The sequence below is a fragment of the Lathyrus oleraceus genome, chromosome 4 (genome assembly GCF_024323335.1).
Source record: "Lathyrus oleraceus cultivar Zhongwan6 chromosome 4, CAAS_Psat_ZW6_1.0, whole genome shotgun sequence".
NCBI classification, from domain to species: domain Eukaryota; kingdom Viridiplantae; phylum Streptophyta; class Magnoliopsida; order Fabales; family Fabaceae; genus Lathyrus; species Lathyrus oleraceus.
In genome coordinates this window covers 165,172,085-165,192,597 of record NC_066582.1, presented here as the reverse complement: position 1 = coordinate 165,192,597, position 20,513 = coordinate 165,172,085, and the positions used below count along the sequence as shown (strand labels likewise).

Genomic DNA, 20,513 nt, shown 5'->3' with positions numbered 1-20,513 from the left:
ACTTTGTTCAGCTGGCGATAGACGACACACAATCTCATAATATCGTCCTTCTTCTTGACTAATAAAACTGGAGCTCCCCAAGGAGACGCACTTGGTCTGATAAATTTCTTCTTAAGCAAATATTCTAATTGTTTCTTTAATTCATCCAATTATGCTGGAGACATTCTATAAGGTGCCATCAATACAGGCCTGGTGCCCAACACTAGATCAATGGAAAACTCAACTTCTCTCTTGGGTGGTAGATCATTAATATATTTTGGAAATTCTTTCACCACAGGTAAATCAACCACTGATGTCTTAATTCCTATATGTAAATAAGAAAACATCGCAAACACTTGGGCTTCATCTTTCAAGAATTATCTCATTTGACTAGCCGATATGAATAGAGGATCTTTCTCTTCCACAAACTCAGGAAATAACACTACTTTGGAATAACAGTTGATATAGATACGGTTGAACTCTAGATAGTTCATACCCAAAATAACATCAAGCTGACTCAACATAAGTAGGCTAAGTCAATAACAAAGTCCCCACTATATATCGTTAGAGGGCAATTCAAACAAACTGAAGAAGTAGTCACCGACCCATTAGTTGGAGTATCAATTATCATACTTCCACCCATAGGAGACACAATAAGATTTAATCTTTTTACACAATCAACAAATATAAAAGACTAAGCACCACATGTATCAATGATAATAATCAAAGGAATACCATTAATAAAGCATGTATCTCATATAAGATTATCGGACTTTGAGGCCTCTACACCACTAAGAGCATAAACTTTTCCACCAACTTTGACATCCTGCGTCTTCTTAGGTTTTTGACAATTGGTACTAATGTGACCAGTCTCTCGACAATTATAACAATCCAATCTAGCACTCTTACATTCATTAGCCTTATGCCTAACTTTCCCACATTTGTAACATGTCACCGCAGTACACTCGGATGCACGATGACCAAGTACACCACATTTGAAGCGCTTGATCGCATTAGCAACACCTCCCCCACTTTGAATCTTCCCATTATTATTATTCTGATTTATGTTTACCCTTATTATCTAAAACAACATAAAGCGTTCGACAATTTTAGTTACCATTCTTCTTATCACCAGCATTTTTATGATATGCAGATCTTGCAGGGTTGTCCTCATCATAAATACGATACTTGTTGACTAGCACTGGAAATTGGCGCATCTCATGATATCCGATAAACATATTTATCTCTAGGCGAAGTCCACTCACAAACTTGATGCATTTGGATTTTTCAGCATTGACTCCGTTGTAATATGGGCAAAATCTAATCAACTATTCAAATTTGGCCGTATAGTCTATGACCGACATATTCTCTTGTTTTAGATTCAGAAATACAATCTTGGTTTTTACAAACATCTATAGGAAAGTATTTTTCCATAAATGTAGCTCTGTGTACAACCCAAGTCATATCGGCACTTACATCCTGAAACCTCTGTCGTGCATTATCCCACAAGTACTCTGCTTCCTCAGTAAACATACAAGTCCCATAAAGAACCTGTTGAGCATCAGTACAAGCCATAACCCTGGATATCTTTTCAATTTCCTACAACCAAGTCTGTGCACCTTTCGGATCATACCTCCCTTTAAAGTTTAGAGGATTATTCCTCTAAAATCTACTTATCCCACGACCCTCACCACCTTTAGCCTGATTGTTTTGTTGAGTCTGCAAAGCCTGTTTTGCCTACCCCATCACCTGAGCCATAACTTTGTGAGCCTCTACAATAGAACTGTCATTTATCCCAGTTATTCCTCTGTATATCAACAAGCAATAGTTAGAAGAAATATTGTCTCGACAGTGTTCAAACATTCATCGCACACTAGGAAATAACATAATCAACAAAACTTGGCCGGATGGACCAACCAGTTCCGATACCACTATGGAAGACCCTAAACCACATTATTTCTAATGAAAAATTCATGCATAGGATGTTACTTCATCAAAACTCTCATACATAAACATGCAACTAATTAATTCGCAATGGAAGATAAAAGAAAACATATCATAAGTCTGAATAAGACATCTCTGAAAACTCCATAAAAAGTGTTACAACTCAATACATGAAAATACAAGCGCCAAAATCCCCGATGTTATAGACCAGAGCATTTATTTAACTAAATGAAAAAAATAGTAAATGCTAAGAGGACGTCACAACCATCTCACGATCATCACAATCTATCACTCCTGCTAATTACTTGTACAACATTGCACAAAGGCAATCCAACAAAATAAAGAAGAGGTCAGAATACACTTACAAGTAATAACAATGAAATTTAGCAATAGGATGACAAACGAATAGAATAATAATACTAGCACACAAACACAAACACATATATCATTCTCAATATATGCAATGCTATTATGCATCCTTCTTCACTTATATGCATGTGGTACCAAGTCTTTGTAGATATCAGAGGTATATTACTAATTTCTTCTAACGGCCTCCAGCCCCTCGCCTGAACCGAAGATCCCCACCAAATGGATCTGAGACGCGCCTTTGGTCTCTCAACTAGACCAGTGATCCCACCAAATGGATTTGAGGCCACCGAATAGAACGAAGTCCCACCTAACTCCAATATATATGCATGCATGAGAATACTAGTAGTCAAATAATATAGTTCACCAAAAAAAGTATAAATCATCCAAAATTATTTAAGTAATTATTCACCCAAAATAGGTCCCGAGTATGAACCATATATCACCAATAAAGGCCTCAAAGAAAATCACCGCATAAATAATATTTCAATTCAAAATTATCTCAATTTTATTACTCCCAAATTCCTCCATTTCCTCTTTCTATCACATTTTTTTAAATAAAAACTATATTAAACATGTAAATATTTTATTTTATTCAAAAATAAATTTAATCTGATAAAAGGGGTTGCAATCATCTCCAATATTACATATAAGTCAAAGAAGATGCTTTGAAACTCGAAAAATGCCAAAAACAATCGAAAATGCCTGAAATATTTTTGACTCACCAGACTGACGCCATCAGACCGCCGCCGCCACCACTCTATTACCGATTTCCAACTTTTCCCGATTTTTTTGAATTTCTGGTTTTTTTGACTTTTCTGAATTTCCTATTTTCCAACTTTTTTCCGTACAAAAAAACAATTTTTTCTTACTAAAAATACAGTTTTTAACTTCTTTTTTTACAGTTTTTGATATTTTATACATAATTCACCAATTTTATACAATTTCTATAGTAAGCAAAACGGATTTAACATAATTCATCAATTTTATACAATTTCTATAGTGAGCAAAAGGGATTTTCCCAAACTCCATTTGGTCGCCCAAATTATATATCGATATACTTATCGATAAGCAAATAGTGACCAAATGAGACTTATCCCATTTGATCATAGATCATAATAACGATCTATGCTAAAAACAATCATGATCATACACACACACACACACACACACACACACACACACACACACACACACACACACACACACACACACACACACACACACACACATATATATATATATATATATATATATATATATATATATATATATATATATATATATATATATATATATGTGTGTGTGTGTGTGTGTGTGTGTGTGTGTGTATGTGTGTGTATATGCATTCATGCATCATTTCCAAAACATTGAAACCAAGAGTATACAAAGAATTTTCTCATCATCTTCAATGTTTTTCTAAGCATACACACAACAATTACACATAATCATTTTTGTTGGGTGCAATCTCATGAACCAATAGAGCTAGAATAACACTAAACGCCTTCCAATTTTCTGCCTTCTCAAATTTTAGGGCTTGAACTACCAGGAATTTCTTGGTAAAACCTTTTAAAATCCCCTTCGTGTCCCATTAAGCTAACACATCTTGGACATCAATACTCAGAGCTAAAGCTATTTTCTCTTGAGTAACATCCTCATCAATCTTGGTAAATGGATTGTGGTCCTTCAAATTTCGACCCTAGTTTCTCTCGAATTCTTCCAATGTGGGAGCCAATTGGAAGTTTATGAAAGTAAAGAAGCGCAAAAGCGGGTCATATACTGTGCTAGAGTGATAACGGAAAACAAATCCACCTTTTTAGTTAATATATCCAGGACCTTCCCATGGTTTTTTTTGAATCTTGGAGCTCAACATATTTAAGCTTTCAATCTTGTCCTCTTTAAACTTGAATATCAAAGTGTTTCTCCTTTCAAAAGTTATTTTCAGGCTTGTAAATATCTCAGGTTCCTGAATTAAGTGTGAGATAACTAAAAGCTTTGCTTTTTTTCTTTTCATGCAGATGCATTGCATGAAAAAGAGATGCCATAATTTTTTTTCTTCTGTTTTTAGGTACATGGGTTCATAAGTTCGAGGTATAGATGAATCTGATTTCTTTGTTCACATAGGGTTCTCACCAGGTATGATCTAGGGTTTGCAAAGGTTTCTAGAGTCACAGATCTAGAAGAATGATTGCAGCTTACGACAACTACTTATCGTGGGTTAATTACTTCAAGGGAATATCTTCTAAGTGAGGTTTTCGTACCGATCCAATGAGAACTACATCTCGCAAACCCGCACTATGTAACCATCGACTTCAAGGTTTTAGACATGGTTCCTAGAATCATGGATTCACCAAGAATGATTACTGCTTATGGCAACTACTTGACATGCGTCAATTCCTTCGAGGGATTCTACTCTGAGTGAGTTTCTCGTATCGACCCCACGAGAACTAAATCTCGCAGACCTATACTACATAACCATCATTCCTAGTAGGCCAAATGTTTAAAGTCTCTACAAAAGGTCCTTAGAGTCACATACCCTAATGAAAATATTGACACTTATGACAACTACGTGTCGGGAGATAACACTTTCAAGAGGATTTACTCTAAGTGATATTTTCATGCTGACCTTAACGAGAACTACATCTTGCTGACCCACTCTATGCAACCATCGTTCTATATTATGTTTTTTCTCTAGACTCGCATCTCAAAAATCTCTAGCAAAGTCGCCAGCAGTCGCATCTCGAAAAATATGACCTTGCGAGCAGTCACAGAATGAATAACAGAGTCTCCACTGAACTTTATTTATTCCCCAAAAGGGAAATGGAAAATATCTATAAAACCCTTAAAAGAATGACAATGATATGGTCATCGCAACCAAATTTGGTTAAGGAGTCAATTACGCAAGGGGAAGGTATTAGGTATTAGCATCCCTTACGTCTGTCGTACTCAATGGGAACCGTTTAGTTAGATTGTGCATAAGTGTTAGTTTAAAAAATGTTTGCTTTCCTCTAGTTATTAAAAGAAGAACAAAAGAACAAAAAGGTAAGTTTTTTATTAGGGTACATGACGAGACTTTGGATCTCACTCCTACGTATCTCCAAGTGCGATAAATAAATCAAGGCTACATAGTTCTGGGTAGAAAATGTTTGTTTGTGGGTCGATTTTAGCAAAATCTATTTTGTCATAATCGACAAAAAATATTGCTTACCCAAAACAGTTAGAGGAGTGGATGTTTGCAGCATAACATAATGCATTTCTAGTATCAACATTTGTGGGTAAATGTCACTTATCTCACTTGAACATATGCGAACAATGCATTATTTTTCATCGTCTCAATACAAAACATATTTCATTTAAAAAAGAGTTTGAAGTTATGTCAAGAGGAAAAATAGTTTGAAAGTGTTAACATATTTTTGGGTGATGACGGACATTAAGATGGTCGAGATCTACATCTCGTTTCCTAACTCTCGGGAGCTCGTGACCTACACCACATTACTTTTTTATCTTATTTGCTTAAGGGTTTAATATGGTTGTGTATTTTGGTGGGACGATGAGTGTTCGGATGGTCGAGATCTACATCTCGTATCCTAACCCTCAGGAGCTCGTGACCTATACCACGTTCCTTTTTCATCCTTATCTGTGAAAAGATGTTAGATAATGGTTAAGTGTTTTTTATTTCATTTGAGAAAATGGCTTGATGTTGGGTCAAGCATTTTAATTTGCGTTGTAGGATGAATTATGAAAAATTGAGTGAATATGAAAGAAAAGGACTTAGTGTTTACCGAGTAGAAAGATTGATTTTATTTATTTTGTAAATATCCTTGATGTTGATTAAGGTTTTTAATTATTTTAGAAAAGAGTTAATTTTATTTTTGGTCAATGATTTAATTAGTTCTCTTTATCTAACTAAAGGCAAAAAATAAAAGCAAGTAAATAAATAAAAATTACAATCAAAGGGATGAGGGTACATGTGTCATTTTCAAAATAATAAAATCAAAAATCAAAAATAAAAGAAAATAAATGAATGAGATAAACAGTAAACAAAGAAAATGAAAACAAAAAGGCACGGACCTAGAGCCCGGATTAGGGAGTATATGCTGAAAATGAAGGGGTGTGAAGAGAAGGAAGGGCCGAAGGCCCAATCCAACCATACTTAACCCTAATTACTAAACCATAATGGAAATAATATTTAATAAATAAAAAAATATAAAAAAATAAAAAGTCAACATATTTCTTTCTCTCATTCACATTCTCTCAATCAAAACCCCAACAGATTTCGCAACATAAAACATAATACCACTCTCTTAAAACATTAACAAACAAGAAAAACATGGAGGATAGAGGGATCAAGAGTTACTGGCGCATGGATCTGTGAAGACGGAAGTGACTCGCTGTGAGAGGTGGTTGGGATGTGTTGAGGTCACCGTGCGTGGCTAAACATGGTGGTTCGACGGAGGCGCGATGATTGATCTACTTTCGTTCTAATATATTTGATTGATTCTTGACTTTTTTTTATAGTTATGGAGTGAAAGTGTTTGATGGTGGTTTCATGAACAACGTCGATGGTCCTGCCGTGGTAGTGGTCGTGCTTTCAATGATGACGTGTTGTTGCATGCATACTTATTATAAGTTGTTGATGAGAAGTTATGTGGTTATATTTTCACGGTTAGAGCTGCACGGGAAAAAGTGATTGTTGTTGTGTGTTCCTAGAAGGATATATGAAGAGGATAAAAGAGTTGATGGAGGATTATGAGTATGAGTGTGTGGCTAAGGTTTGTTGAAAGTTAAGATAAAAAAATTGGGGAAAAAGGGTTTGTATGTTGTATGTTACAGCAAAGTTGTTGTGTAATGGTATGTATGAAGTTGGTGATGGATGGTTTTAATATGTTGATAGAGTTATGCAGGAAGATGAAAGAGAGAGGTGATAATGAACAGTGTAGTGAGTGGAGAAAATAGAAAAAATGTGAAGCTTTGTTTGTGTTGTTTATCCATTTGAGTGAAAAAGATGTTTATGAAAAATGATAGCGTTAATGGGGGTAGTGTGCTTACTGCATGAAGAAGGAATAAATGGAAGGGAAAAGTTTGAAGTTATGGTGTAGCAAGGACGGAGATTAGGATATGTTTGGCAAGATCATAAGATCCACTCTCATTTTTAAAAAAAGTTGCCTTTGCTTTTTCAAAACTAAGATTGATTAGCTCCGCTCCTTGGCATTGGTTGGTGTATCATGGTTTTTTATTTTGGCTCATAAATGAAAGAGAGAGAGAGAGACGTTGGGATTTGTTCCGCGTGTGAGTGTGTTTATTGTCTGGTTGTTTATGATTTCAAAATGATAGAATGAGAGATCCAAATAAAGGTGGGCGGCGCTTGATTGGCATATTTGTGAATGTTTTTTTTTTGTATTCCCTCAATCATTGGCCATGTTATCATTTATAGTGAAACAACTAGGGTTCTAAAATAAAAATCTTTCAAAAAATTCCCCTTAGATAACTTAAGGGAATAGAAAATGAGCTTTTTCAAAAATTAAATGGAATAAAATTAATTCTTTTTTAATACATACAAATAAGAATCAAATGATTATATACTTGTTTCTATTTATTTTTTCTCAACATTTAGACAAAATAAAACAAAAGGAAATAAAATGAATAAGACTTGGACGCAAAAATGCACAAAAAAATGAATGCGTTAAAATGATCTACGCGAAATAAAGTTCCAAAAAACATACAGATAAAGATCAATTTTTGCAATAAAAAATGCCCGATTGAAAAGGCTCAGGATGATCAAAATGTGACCGCCAATGGAATCGAAAAAATTAAGCGAGCACACCGGGTTAAACTATGCAAATTATGGGTCAATAAAACTAATAGCTGCAAGCTCGATCTCAAAAACTTTTGCCCAAAAATTTACGCGCAATTGAGAAACGATTCAATTGATCTGTCTATAGAACCGAAAGTTTATTTTGGTCGAATTTTTAAGCATTATGCGGAAAGAAATTCATGTTATGATATGCAGATGATGCAAATGTCTTGTGAATGCATTGATTTATTGATTGAGGGGGAAATTGGGGTATGACAAAAGCGCACTGACGAATTTGAGAAAACATATAGCTAGGTAAAAGTAATGACACGTCGTATGATAATCTAGATGATGCGAAAGTCAACGGGTTATTCATCGACGATAGGGGAAATGCCCTAGCAAAAGCAGGTAATGCCCAATTTTATCTATTTTCTATAATTTATGCAAAGTTCTCGTAATATACGTGACAAGGATTCTATGACTGTGTTAGAAATATGAACTGTAACCCTGGGTCCCGTTTGTTCCAATTTGAGATTTAAGTGATTTTTCGTTAAGTTATTTATATTTAATTGCTTTTTCTATTAAGTTGTTTACAAAAATCCTTACTTTTGATTTCTCTAAATATATACTGATAAGACAAAATTTTGGTACTTAAACCATTGGCCTTTGTGTTTCCATATCTATTTAATTACCTCGTGACAGTCGTGCACTTGCGGTTGCATCAGGTTTTTGGCATCTTTGTTGGAGACCAATTGCGCTTAATATTGAATTGATGTTAATAGAACTCGTTTTGATTATTTTATTTTATTATAGAAGAGATTAGAGCAACTTTTTATTTTTTATTTTTTCTTTTTTGGTATGCACGGGGTCTATAAAAAATATGTTCAATTACCATGAAGACTTTTATCCCAATACCTATAATCTGGGATGGACTAATCACCCAAATTTTTCTACAATAACCACTCCCAGTATTTTGAGGAACCATAAAGTTCCCAAATCCAACCTTGAAATATTAATGGAGAATTTTATTGAGACACAAACTCACTCTAACCTGGAATCTATGATGGAGAGTTTTGTGGCAACACAAACTCTCCTGAATGAAAAGGTTAGAAATCAAAACCTCCCCACCAATGAGTAACTTAGGAAGTTGAACACTAAGATTGAAAACGTTATCACCCATACCAAAATATCGGAGACTCAAATCTCAAAAGCATCTCAATAACAAGCTACCTCCTTTGTTCCGTCCGGGTCATATCCGGGGCAACCAAAGCAAAACCCCAAGGGGCATAGGAATGTTGTAACAACCAGAAGTGAAAAACAAGTTGAAAATTTTAGGGAGAATGATAAAGAGGTTGAGGAGAGTTCTGGTGAGAAAAAGGTAGAGATTGAGGAAAATCCACCGATACCACCCGAAAAGGAAGTCATTGAAGAGGTAGAGAAGGAAGCACCTTATGTTGCTCCTCATCCCTACAAGCCACCAATTCTATTCCCGCAAATATTTGTGGAAGCTAAGGTAGACATCTAATTCAAAAGGTCTGCGGAAATAATGGAAAAGATCCTTACCGATGTACCATTAACCAATGTCCAGTCTAACAAAAGAATATTATAGGACCATGAAAGTGGGAAATTTATTGATGCTAAGAGGTAAATGTTGACCTTTGATATAGAGGATGAAAGGATAAAATCCAAACTCGTAAAGCTGATACTTATGATAGAACTAGAACCACCCCACAGGTTCAGAAGTATGAACCACCCCATGGAAAGAAGAAAAGGAAGACTAATAGGTATGATAGATGTCTTGATAATTGAGCATGAATAACTAATACTACTGAGAGTAAGGTTAGGGAATCATTTTTGAAAGAGCCACCATGAGTTCTTGCACTCATCGACCGTCGAGCTAAAACGACATTAAACAAATCACTACATGGGAGGCAACCCATGTTTTTTGCACTACTTTTTTTTTCTTGTTGTTTTATTTTTCTTCCCGATGATAAAAAGCTCATGAAGGTGGAACAAACTAGGCAAGGAGTGGTCTTGGATGACGTATAAGAAATGACGCAACAACTCATGTTGCGGTTCCCACCTCCCTAGTGAGGCTCTTGTAAGTTCGCCCTCTCTTTCTTGCGCTAAAACATTGAGGATAATGTTTGGTTCAAGTTAGGGGGGGGGGGTACTTCTTTACTTTTTCTTGCATTTTTATGTTTATGTTTTCTTTCTTGTCTTTAGTTATTTCTAGTTTATTTGTTTCAATAAGATAACCTTTTCGTAGCCTTTCTTAAACTAGGACCGTATAAATTTTTTTCATGATAAGCTTCAGTTGTGGGGAAAATGGAAAAAAATATAGAGTTTGGGGGATGAAAGTCTAGGACTAGGGACATTGGGAAAGTTTGAAATCTTAGGTATTAACTAAACACCCTAGGTCCCTCGGAGTATGATGTGAGTCCAAAGTGTAGATTTGTGCTATAGTACTTGGCTTCTGAAAAGTACCCCCTTATTAATTCAAAATGATAGTCTGACATACTTTAGTCTCGCGTACATGTATGATTGTGTCGCAACGCGAAAAACAACCGGCGGAAAAAAAGTTTACAGAGCCGCCACCGACGCTATTCATCCTATGACGGAAAGGGAGCGCAGGACTAACCTAAGAAAGGGAAAGGAATGGTCTTACGACCAGAGATTACAAGGTACGGGAGTCGATTACGTAGGGGGAAGGTATTAGCACCCCTCACGTCCGTCGTACTCAACGGGATCCACGCTCAAAAGAATAGGAAAAGAATAGAATAAGGTTGCTAATAAACTGCTCAAAGAAAACTGCACAAACTGGAATAATAAACAGGTGAAAGAAAATGGAGGAAGGGGACTCGGCAGGATGTTGCATCCTGGGCCTACGTAGTTTGTCAGAAACAAACATCAGAGTCAACGTAGTTCGGGGAAATGGGGACATGCTCGCTAGGATATCGCATCCTATGCCTACGTATCTTCTCTATCCAGAGAAAGAATCAGAGCACCCGTAGCTCGGCTAACGCACGCCAAAACAAAACACCAAAAAGAGACGCTGAGACGTCAAAAGGAACACTCAAAAGGAAAAAGAATGCCAATACACAGGCTTATATCCGACTCCAAACAACAAACACAAACAAGGAAACAGAATGCCAATACATGGGCTTATATCCGACTCCTAACAAACAACACAAACAAGGAAACAGAATGCCAATACATGGCTTATATCCGACTCCTAACAAACAACACAAACAAGGAAACAGAATGCCAATACATGGACTTATATCCGACTCCTAACAAACAACACAAACAAGGAAACAGAATGTCAATACATGGACTTATATCCGACTCCTAACAAACAACACAAACAAGGAAACAGAATGCCAATACATGGACTTATATCCGACTCCAAACAATAAAATAAACGCTAACCAGCGAACACCAAAGGAAAAAGTTATCAGATTGACAAACTAATAGGGAGTCTGGAACTCGAGCCTAATAGTTGTCACACAAACACAAAGAGACGCTGAGACGTCAAAAGAAACAAAAAGGTTGAAAAAGAAAAAAGGGGCGCCCGGAGAGATCTCGCTCGATCTCCTGCCTACGTATCTCATCTGGTATGAGAATCAGGGAGACGTAGTTCCCCTTAACAGGGAAGAAACTCTCTCCTAACCAGAGACCAGGGAAACAACAAACTAAAAGGGAGATTGACTCGAGCCTAATAGTTGTCATGCAAACAAATCCCTAGGTTGAGGTCTCTAATCATGCATCTAACTCACATAGGAAGCAAGTCAGCTCAAAAACATCAACACTAGTGAACAAGTATCACATACTATATCCATACAAGAGGCCCAAACAATGGGTAGGCTTTAGTCAAGAGGGGTCATATCAACCTCGACAAACAAGCCAAACTGTACAAAGGTAGTTTGTAACTCTTAACCACTAACATTGAGAGTTAGGGTGAAGCTGATCAAAGATGGTAAATGAGGATGAGACCTCATGCTCTTAACCCTGGCCAGGGTGAGCTCAATGACAAAGAAAGCGTGGGGATCCAGAATGTGGGATCCTATTCCACTTGACTGACTCTATACAAAGATCTTGGGTACATGTTCTAGAGCATCAGCACGTAGTGCGAGCATAAAGAACGACTCACTGAATAACAGGGGATTGATTGCTAATCCCTTCTATCTGTCAATTGTCTCTTCACTTAGGAGGACTTATCAAGTAACATGCCTCACTTGGAGGTCTTTGGCACAAATGTAAACAAACACAATCAGAGCCTCATAAGGAGGACTTCAGCCAAAATGCCTGCCAAAAAGGTGACAGGACTTCCAGACTACATGGAGTAAGAAGGCTAAACTACCTCAGTGGTGTATCAACCATAATCCAAAGCTTAAGCAAAAGCAAAGCTAGCAAGCAACTATTGTACCTGTACAAAAGCTTAAACAGTTAATATCTCAATCAGAAAACCAACAGACAAACAGTGGAACTTTCCAATATTTACAACTCAATGCAAGGCACAAATGCAAGCACTCAAATGAGTTCATCACATCAATTGACCTACAAAACAGCAAGAGTTAGTACTCAAAGGCATTTGTATCTCACAAAGTGAGAGCAAATCCAACCATTAATGCTAAATGTCCAAACCTGAAACACAAAGCACAATTAGTTTATGTACAAAACACTAGTACAAAGACTAGGTTCAAAACCAAACCAAATGATCAAAACAGAAGTAAATATTTCACATATTGCACATTCAAACATTCAATAAAATGTCCTTAAAAGGACCAACATCAATTCATAAGGCAAATGCTTCAAACAATTCATGTCATGCAAAGGCAAACAATGTGCACAAAGTTGGACATCCAAATTAGAAAATCCAAATCAAAACAGAAATGCATCCAATGAACATGAAATTTTTTATGCAAGTTACTCATGTTATGAACAATCATCATGCAAAAAATCAAATCCACAAGAGCTCAAATGATAGGTAAACAAAAATGCACAAATTGAATACCAAAAATGTGACACAAATTGTCACAACATATCTTCATGTGTCCAAAATAGTGATAGCATATAATAAAAATTCCAAACCAAATCTCAAAAATCATATCACATATGAAGATCAAGCACACCAAATTTCAGATCAATTGGATTAAAGATGAGCATTTCACAAAGCAAGGAATGTAACATGTCAATTTGGCATAAGGTTCAATCAAAAATTCACAATTAAAAATCCAGCAACAAACAAATCATGAAATAAATGCTATAAAAAACTAGAGATCAAAACAAGATCATGAAAAAAAATTGGGATCAATTTGGATTATTTTACTATTTTTAATGATTTTTTTAAAGTTGAAGAAATATTTGAAATAATATGGAAAATAGGAGGGAAAATGAAATTTAAACAAAATCAGCAGACACATTCACCAGGAATCGAACTCATGCTCTAAGGAATGAAAATTCAAATTTAATTCAAAAAATGCCATGGCCAGGTATCGAACTCACGCACGCCAGGTTCCAAGAGCGCTCAAAGTGAAACGCTGCGTTTCACTTAAGTGACATGGCGCACACATCATCAGTCAATGCCACACAAGCGAGGTCAAACAAACGTAAGCCAATGGTTTAGACACGAGGCATACACGTGGACGCCAACAGGGACTAAAACCCTAAGAACGAACCAGACGGCGGAGATGACTCTCCGGTCATCTTCTCCGGTCGTGATTCCGGCGAGGCTCATGAATTTTTTCCAGAAATCGTCGAGCCATACATCATTGGAACCGCCAAGTCCAGTAGATCACAAATATCATATTATCTAATCCTAACTCTTCCTAACTTTTCCAGATCAAACAAAAACTTTTTCATGATCAAAACTTGAATTCAACTATACATGCTCAATTCTTCACCAAAATCAATTCTAAACATATCAACATGCTTAGCATAACAAGATCTACACGATTATCACAAGAAATTGGCAAAAAGAGAGGACGAAAATTTCACCTACTCGAAATGGCAGTGCACTATTCACGCGTGTTCAAGCTTCCAAACTCTCCAGATCTCCTCCTATGCTTATGCCTTGAAGCTTTGTGCAAGAGTAATCCACTGAAACCACTCGAATCTAGCTTAATTTTCAACTTCCATCAACATGTTCATGTACATGAACTGCTCCAAATCTTGCTCAATTTCAACAAACAATGGATGGATATTGCTCAGAATTGCATGATGAACCATATTATGCAAAGAAATTGAAGAGTTATGTAAAGAAAAATGAAAATTGAAGAGAGAGAAAATTGGAGGGAAAATGGAAAATTCTAGATCTCAAATTCTGTTATGAGCAAAAACAGTTAGGGTTTGGCTTTTATACTTCATGTTAATGATGCTGAAAACCAAATTAACCATTTGCTAATCATGCTTAGTGAGTTTTTAATCTATTTGCAAAAAATGATAAGTGAACCATTATGGCCATGTTCCACGTGAGTTTCCCATGCAAAAGCTTGAATTTATTTAAAATCAACCAATAAACATGATGGAAGTGGTATTTTGCTTGTACCATAAGCCAAATTCAAATTATGAAATTTCCCTCCATTTTGCACATGTATGAACAAGTGATCATATGAGCTTCTTCCATGCAAGGCAATGATTCATTTGGAAAGTATTGGTCACAAGGAGCATTTTGAAAAAAGAGTGGACCAATTTGGAAATTTGAATCAAAAGTTATGCCACTTTGAAATTCCATGTATACTTTGTGATCATTTAGCCATAACTTCTCAACCAATCATCAGATGATCATGAAATAGGACTTTTTGAAAAGGGGAGAGAAATATCTTCAACTTTCATGTTCACCAAAAATCCATTTGAAGCTTATTTGATGTTGAAAAGTCAAGTTGAATGTGAACCAAAAACTTGCCATTTTTGGAAACTTGAAATTACAGGTCACTTTCCATTTTTGGAAACTTTTGCCACGACTTCAAAATCTTCAAGATAGATGTTTAGAATGACAAATGGACCTCTTTTGGACATGATTGAGGTGTCTCAACTCATTTCCCCACCTCAAAGCCCTCAGTTGACTACACAGTTGACTTTTTTTTTGTCCTCAGATGACCTTAAAATGCTCTGATCAGCTTGAGCCTCTACCCCTTGGGGAAATTGCTCAAAAATGAAACCCTAGCTCATGTAAGATCCTTATGACACTCATGTAATCCTCATCCCAAGAAAATACCTCATCTCCTTGAGAAACCCTAGCTGGAAGAATGACATTGATTAGGGTTGACCAGAGGTCAGAACCCTAATCCAAAGGAACTTGAGAATGAATCATGAAACCCTTGATGATGATAGAGCCATGATGATGGTAATATATTCTTGCAAACAAGATAATGCTCAAGACCTCTGAAGGATCAGGAAACCCTAATTGAAGTGCAAACCCTCAGATGGTTGATCATTCATTCATAGAGACCCTCAGGCTTGAATCATGTAACTTCTCCATCTTTTAAAAGACTTTGGAGGATGACCTTCTTATTTCAAATGAAATGCAAAATGCAATGCCTAGTCTCCTAAAGTATGAAATGCAATATGCCAAACTAGTCCCAAGAAGAGGGCAAATTTTGAGGTGTTACAGATTGGTTGGGAAACCATATTCTTGGACACCAAATTGATGAAAAGACAATAATAAGGCAACTAACTTCTAAGTTGGGTAACCCTCACCCTATTATTTAGCCTAACGATGGTTGAATCCTAAAAGTGTCATCCCAAAGTGGACCAATACATGAAAACATGCGTAAATTCATCGAAAAAGAAAAAAAAGAATAAAAAGGTGCCTAGAGCAAAAAAAACTCTCGACCAATCTTGTGTATACGGAGAAAAAATAAATAAATTGCCTTAATATTGATTGTCAGAATGAAATGGGAAGGGAAAAATCGGAAAAAGGAGACTTAAGCCCAAAGCATACTTTGAGAGGTGTCCGAAATGGAGACTTAGGTCCATGGATTTACCACGGTTAGTGTTCTTGTGAATACCTTCATTGACAAATGACTACCAAGAGAACTAAGCCTAGCCGATCGGAAAAAAGACTCACGTATGAGTACCGTTGACTTTGTTTTTGTATACTTTATCATGATGTTGACCGCTTGTTAAGGACAAGCAACCGTCTAAGTTTGGAGGATTTCAATAAGTGGTATTTGCATAGTTATTTATAGTCATTTTGTCTTAGTATTTTACCGTATTTCATTCGATTTAATTCCAATTACCATGTTTTATGCTTTGGTCACCTCTGTGATTGTTTTTACCCTCAACATGAATGAGTAGTTCTCTAAGGAATAGGGGTTATAGGAATTTTAATTAAACTTATTTTATAATCTGAGTTCATGCTTTGCAACTTCGTTATGAAAGTAAGTGGTTCTCAGGTATCGACCGTTGTCTGAAAGGATATGTGTCGATACCGGAGCGCAAATTTTTAAACAACCTAATATGGGGCAGAGAAAGCACACAAATGAATTTGAGAAAACATATAGCTATGAAAAATTAATGACTCGTCGAATAATAATATGGACGATGCAAAAGCCGAGAGATTATTCATCGATGATATGGGCAATGCGCTAGCGAAAGCAAGTAGTGCCCAATTTTATCTATTTTCTATACTTTATGTAAATTTCTTGTAATATACGTGACAAATACCGTAAAATTGTATTAGAAGTTTAAATTGTAACCCCTGGTCTTGTTTGTCCCAATTTGAGATTTAAGTGATATTTCTGTTAAGCTATTTCTATTTAATTGCTTTATCTGTTAAGCTGATTACTAAAATCCCTACTTTTTATTTCTATAGATATACACCGATAAGACAAGAATTTGGTACTTAAACCATTGGTCTCTATGGTTCGACATCCATTTTATTACTTCGTGACAGTCGTGCACTTGCGGCTACATCAGTTATTCCAGTCAGAAGAGAATTGATTAAAAGAGGTACATTTGTCCTATATTCCGCCCTATATGCCTAAAAAAGTCAGGTTCAGATCTGGTCTCAACATCAATTTTGAGATATATCATCAAGAAAGGTTGATAGGTTGGTTATGGGATAAGATTAATAACCAAGACAAGAGGACCATCAAGTATACTATGAACATTATCTCTGACATATGGTGGCCAGAAACATATTCATTTTTAAAGACAAGGAGATAACCATAAAGAATGTTATTAGATACATTAGTCATATCAACAAGAATGATGTTATCAGCCAAGACAATAAGCAAAACAATCAACATCAAGACAACAAACAAAATCAGTCTAACTATAGACAAAACCATAAATACAGTGAAGGTGCAAAAATAAAATAAAGGGGGTTTGAATTGGGTTTATGGATTGGAAAACTTTTACCACCCAATATATCAAGCAGAAAAGAAAATGATAAAGATATGAAAACAAGTATTTTTATCATGGTTTGGTGTTAACGAAGTTACATTCAGTCCACTTGTCTGAGTGATTTTTCCTTCTCAATAAGTACTTAATCCAATAATTAATCCCTCTTGGTGAAAATGTTTTAGTATAGTCAATTCCCTCTTGTTAAATATATCCTTGTGCAACCAATCTGGCTTTATTCTTTACCAATTCTCCATGCTCATTCAACTTGTTTCTGAAGACCCGTTTGGTTCCTATCACATGGATTCCTTTGGGCCTGGGATAAAGATCCCATACATCATTTCTGGAGAATTGATTTAGCTCTTCTTGCATAGCTAGAATCTAGGTTGTTTTCAGAAGTGCTTCATTAATGGAAGTAGGTTCTATTAGAGACACCAATCCTAAAAGCATTTCTTTAGAAGGTTTAAATGAAGATTTGATTCTGATAGGTTCTAATTTATCACCCATAATCAATTCCTCAAGATGTGAAGAAAATTTCCTTTGTTTCCTCAAAGGTGCTTGAGAGGTAGCTGCTTCTGATCCAGGTTTAGCATTTTTGTGTTGAGAGTCTTCAGAGTCTTTAACTTGAGATTCCTTGCCTTCAGAATTGGAGTAGCTAATCTCCAAGTCTACAAACGTTTCAACTAGATTTGACTTGTCAAAGTCAAGCTTATCATCAAACTTAACATTAATTGATTCCTCATTAATTCTTGTTTCAATATTTTATACTTTGTACCCTTTTGAGCGTTCAGAGTATCCTAACATGATACACTTTTGTGCTTTAGAATCAAACTTGTTTAAGTTTTCTTTAATGTTCAGAATAAAACAAGAATATCCAAAAGGATGAAAATATGAAATGTTGTGTTTTCTGTTTTTCCATAATTCATAAGGAGTCTTACCCATAATAGGTCTTATAGAGATCATGTTCTAAATGTAACATGCTCTGTTAACTGTTTTTGCCCATAAGTACTTTGCAACACTTGTTTCATTGATCATGGTTCTTGCCATTCCTTGTGAAGTTATATTTTTCCTCTCTACGTCTTTATTCTGCTGAGGAGTTATAAGGCAAGAGAAATCATATGAAATACCATGTTCATCAAAGAGTTTTTGAAAATCTTTATTTTCAAATTCTCCACCATGACCACTTATGATTTTAACAATCTTAAAGTCTTTCTCATTTTGTACTTGGGAGCAGAAGGTAGCAAACACAACATGTGACTCATCCTTGTGTTTAAGAAACATGATCCATGTCCACCTGCTGTAGTCATCAACAATGACTGAATCATACTTTTTTACCATTAACAAAGGCTGTTTTCACAGGCCCAAACAAATCAATATGTAAAAGCTCCAAAGGCCTAGAGGTTGAAACAATATTTTTGTTTTTAAAATAAGTTTTAGAAAACTTCCCTTTCTAACATGCTTCACAAAGAGCATCTGAAGAAAAATTTAGATTTAGAAGGCCTCTGACTAGGTTTAGCTTGTTAAGCATTGAGATCCTTCTCATGCTAACATGGCCTAACCGTATATGCTAGGTCCATTAATCTCCATTCACATGCATGATGCAATTATGATTTTGATTTTTCTAAATCAGAAAGTCTTATCTTATAAATGTTGTTCTTCCCATTACCATTGAAGAGTACACATCCATCCTTCTGACTAACAACTTTGTAAGATTTTTTGTTAAAGATAATATCAAAATCATGGTCACCTAATTAAATTATGAGCAATAAGTTATGCGTTAATCCTTTACAAAGTAAAACATTATATATAGAAGGGAGCGAGCCATTACCAATAGTTCCAGAGCCAATAATCTTAACCTTTTAATTGCCTCTGAAAACTACGGTGCCTCTAGGCTTAAGTTCCATACTTTGGAACATATGCCTTCTTCTCGTCATTTATGAGTATCCAGAGTCCAGGTACAATGGCTGGTGTTTTAACTTTGCTTCTAAGGATGTCTGCAACATATATTATTTTATCTATAGGTATCCATATCTCATTGGGGTCTGAATCTGATTTTGATCTAGAGTCAGACTCTTTTGAGTTATCCATCAGTGTCATGCTCGCCTGCTCTTCTTCATCCTCTGAAGCTTCTGAGTCATCCCAAGTAGCCATAAGAACCTTCTTCTTTTCTCTGTATAATTTCTTTTTAGTCATGAGTTTAGGACACTCATTTATGTAATGCACAGGCTGGTTGCACTCAAAACAAGTGACTTCTTTGTGAACTCCAGACTTCTTTTTCCCAAAGGTTGACTCAACATGTCCATCTGTTCTTTTGTGGCCTCTGAACTTTGTTTGTCTTTTCTTTCAGAGTTGGTTGACCCTTATGAAGAGTAGAGACATCTCATCTTCTTCTTATGAACTTTCTCCAAACTCGTCTTCTTTTGCTTGAAGAGCCTTTCCCTTCTCAGATTTGTCTTTGGATATTAAAGCCACATTATTAATGTTTTTCTGAGGCTCATCTTCCTCAAGTTCAATCTCATGACTCCTCAGATAACTTATAAGTTCCTCCATAGTATTTTTATTCAGATCTTTTGACTCCTTCAGTGTTGTCACCATTGGTCTCCATTTCTTAGGCAGACAAATGATTTTATTAACATGATCTGAAGTAGTATAACCTTTGTTTAGGACTTTCAATCCATTCATAATAGTTTGAAATATTGAGAACATTTCCTCAATCATTTCTTCCTCTTCCTTTTTAAAATATCCATATTTTTGGATTAAAACCAAGGCTTTAGTTTCTTTAACTTGTTCATTTCCTTCATGAGTCATTTTCAAAGAATCAAATATAGACTTAGCAGAGTCTCTATTTATTATCTTTTCATACTCAGAGTAGGAAATAACATTCAACATTATAGTTCTGGATGTATGATGGTTATTGTGATCCTTCTTATGCTGATCATGCATTTTGCTTCTTTCAAGCTTAATGCCATTTTTATCTACAGGCTGTGTGCAACCATCTAACACCATATACGATAGGTTAGCATCATAACCTATGAAGAAACTTCCGATTCTATCTTTCTAATACTCAAACTTTTCTCCATCA

At 35.7% G+C, this 20,513-nt stretch overlaps 1 protein-coding gene across 1 annotated transcript; it reads right to left on the bottom strand.

The window, feature by feature from the left end:
• Positions 1–733: 733 nt before the first annotated feature.
• Positions 734–1,554, bottom strand: LOC127136528 (cellular nucleic acid-binding protein homolog). Its single transcript, XM_051063073.1, has 2 exons — positions 1,456–1,554; positions 734–1,060 (listed from the first exon to the last, which is right to left on the bottom strand). Exons 1-2 carry the CDS (start codon positions 1,552–1,554, stop codon positions 734–736), a joined length of 426 nt encoding a protein of 141 aa, XP_050919030.1.
• Between the last annotated feature and the right edge of the window lie 18,959 nt (positions 1,555–20,513).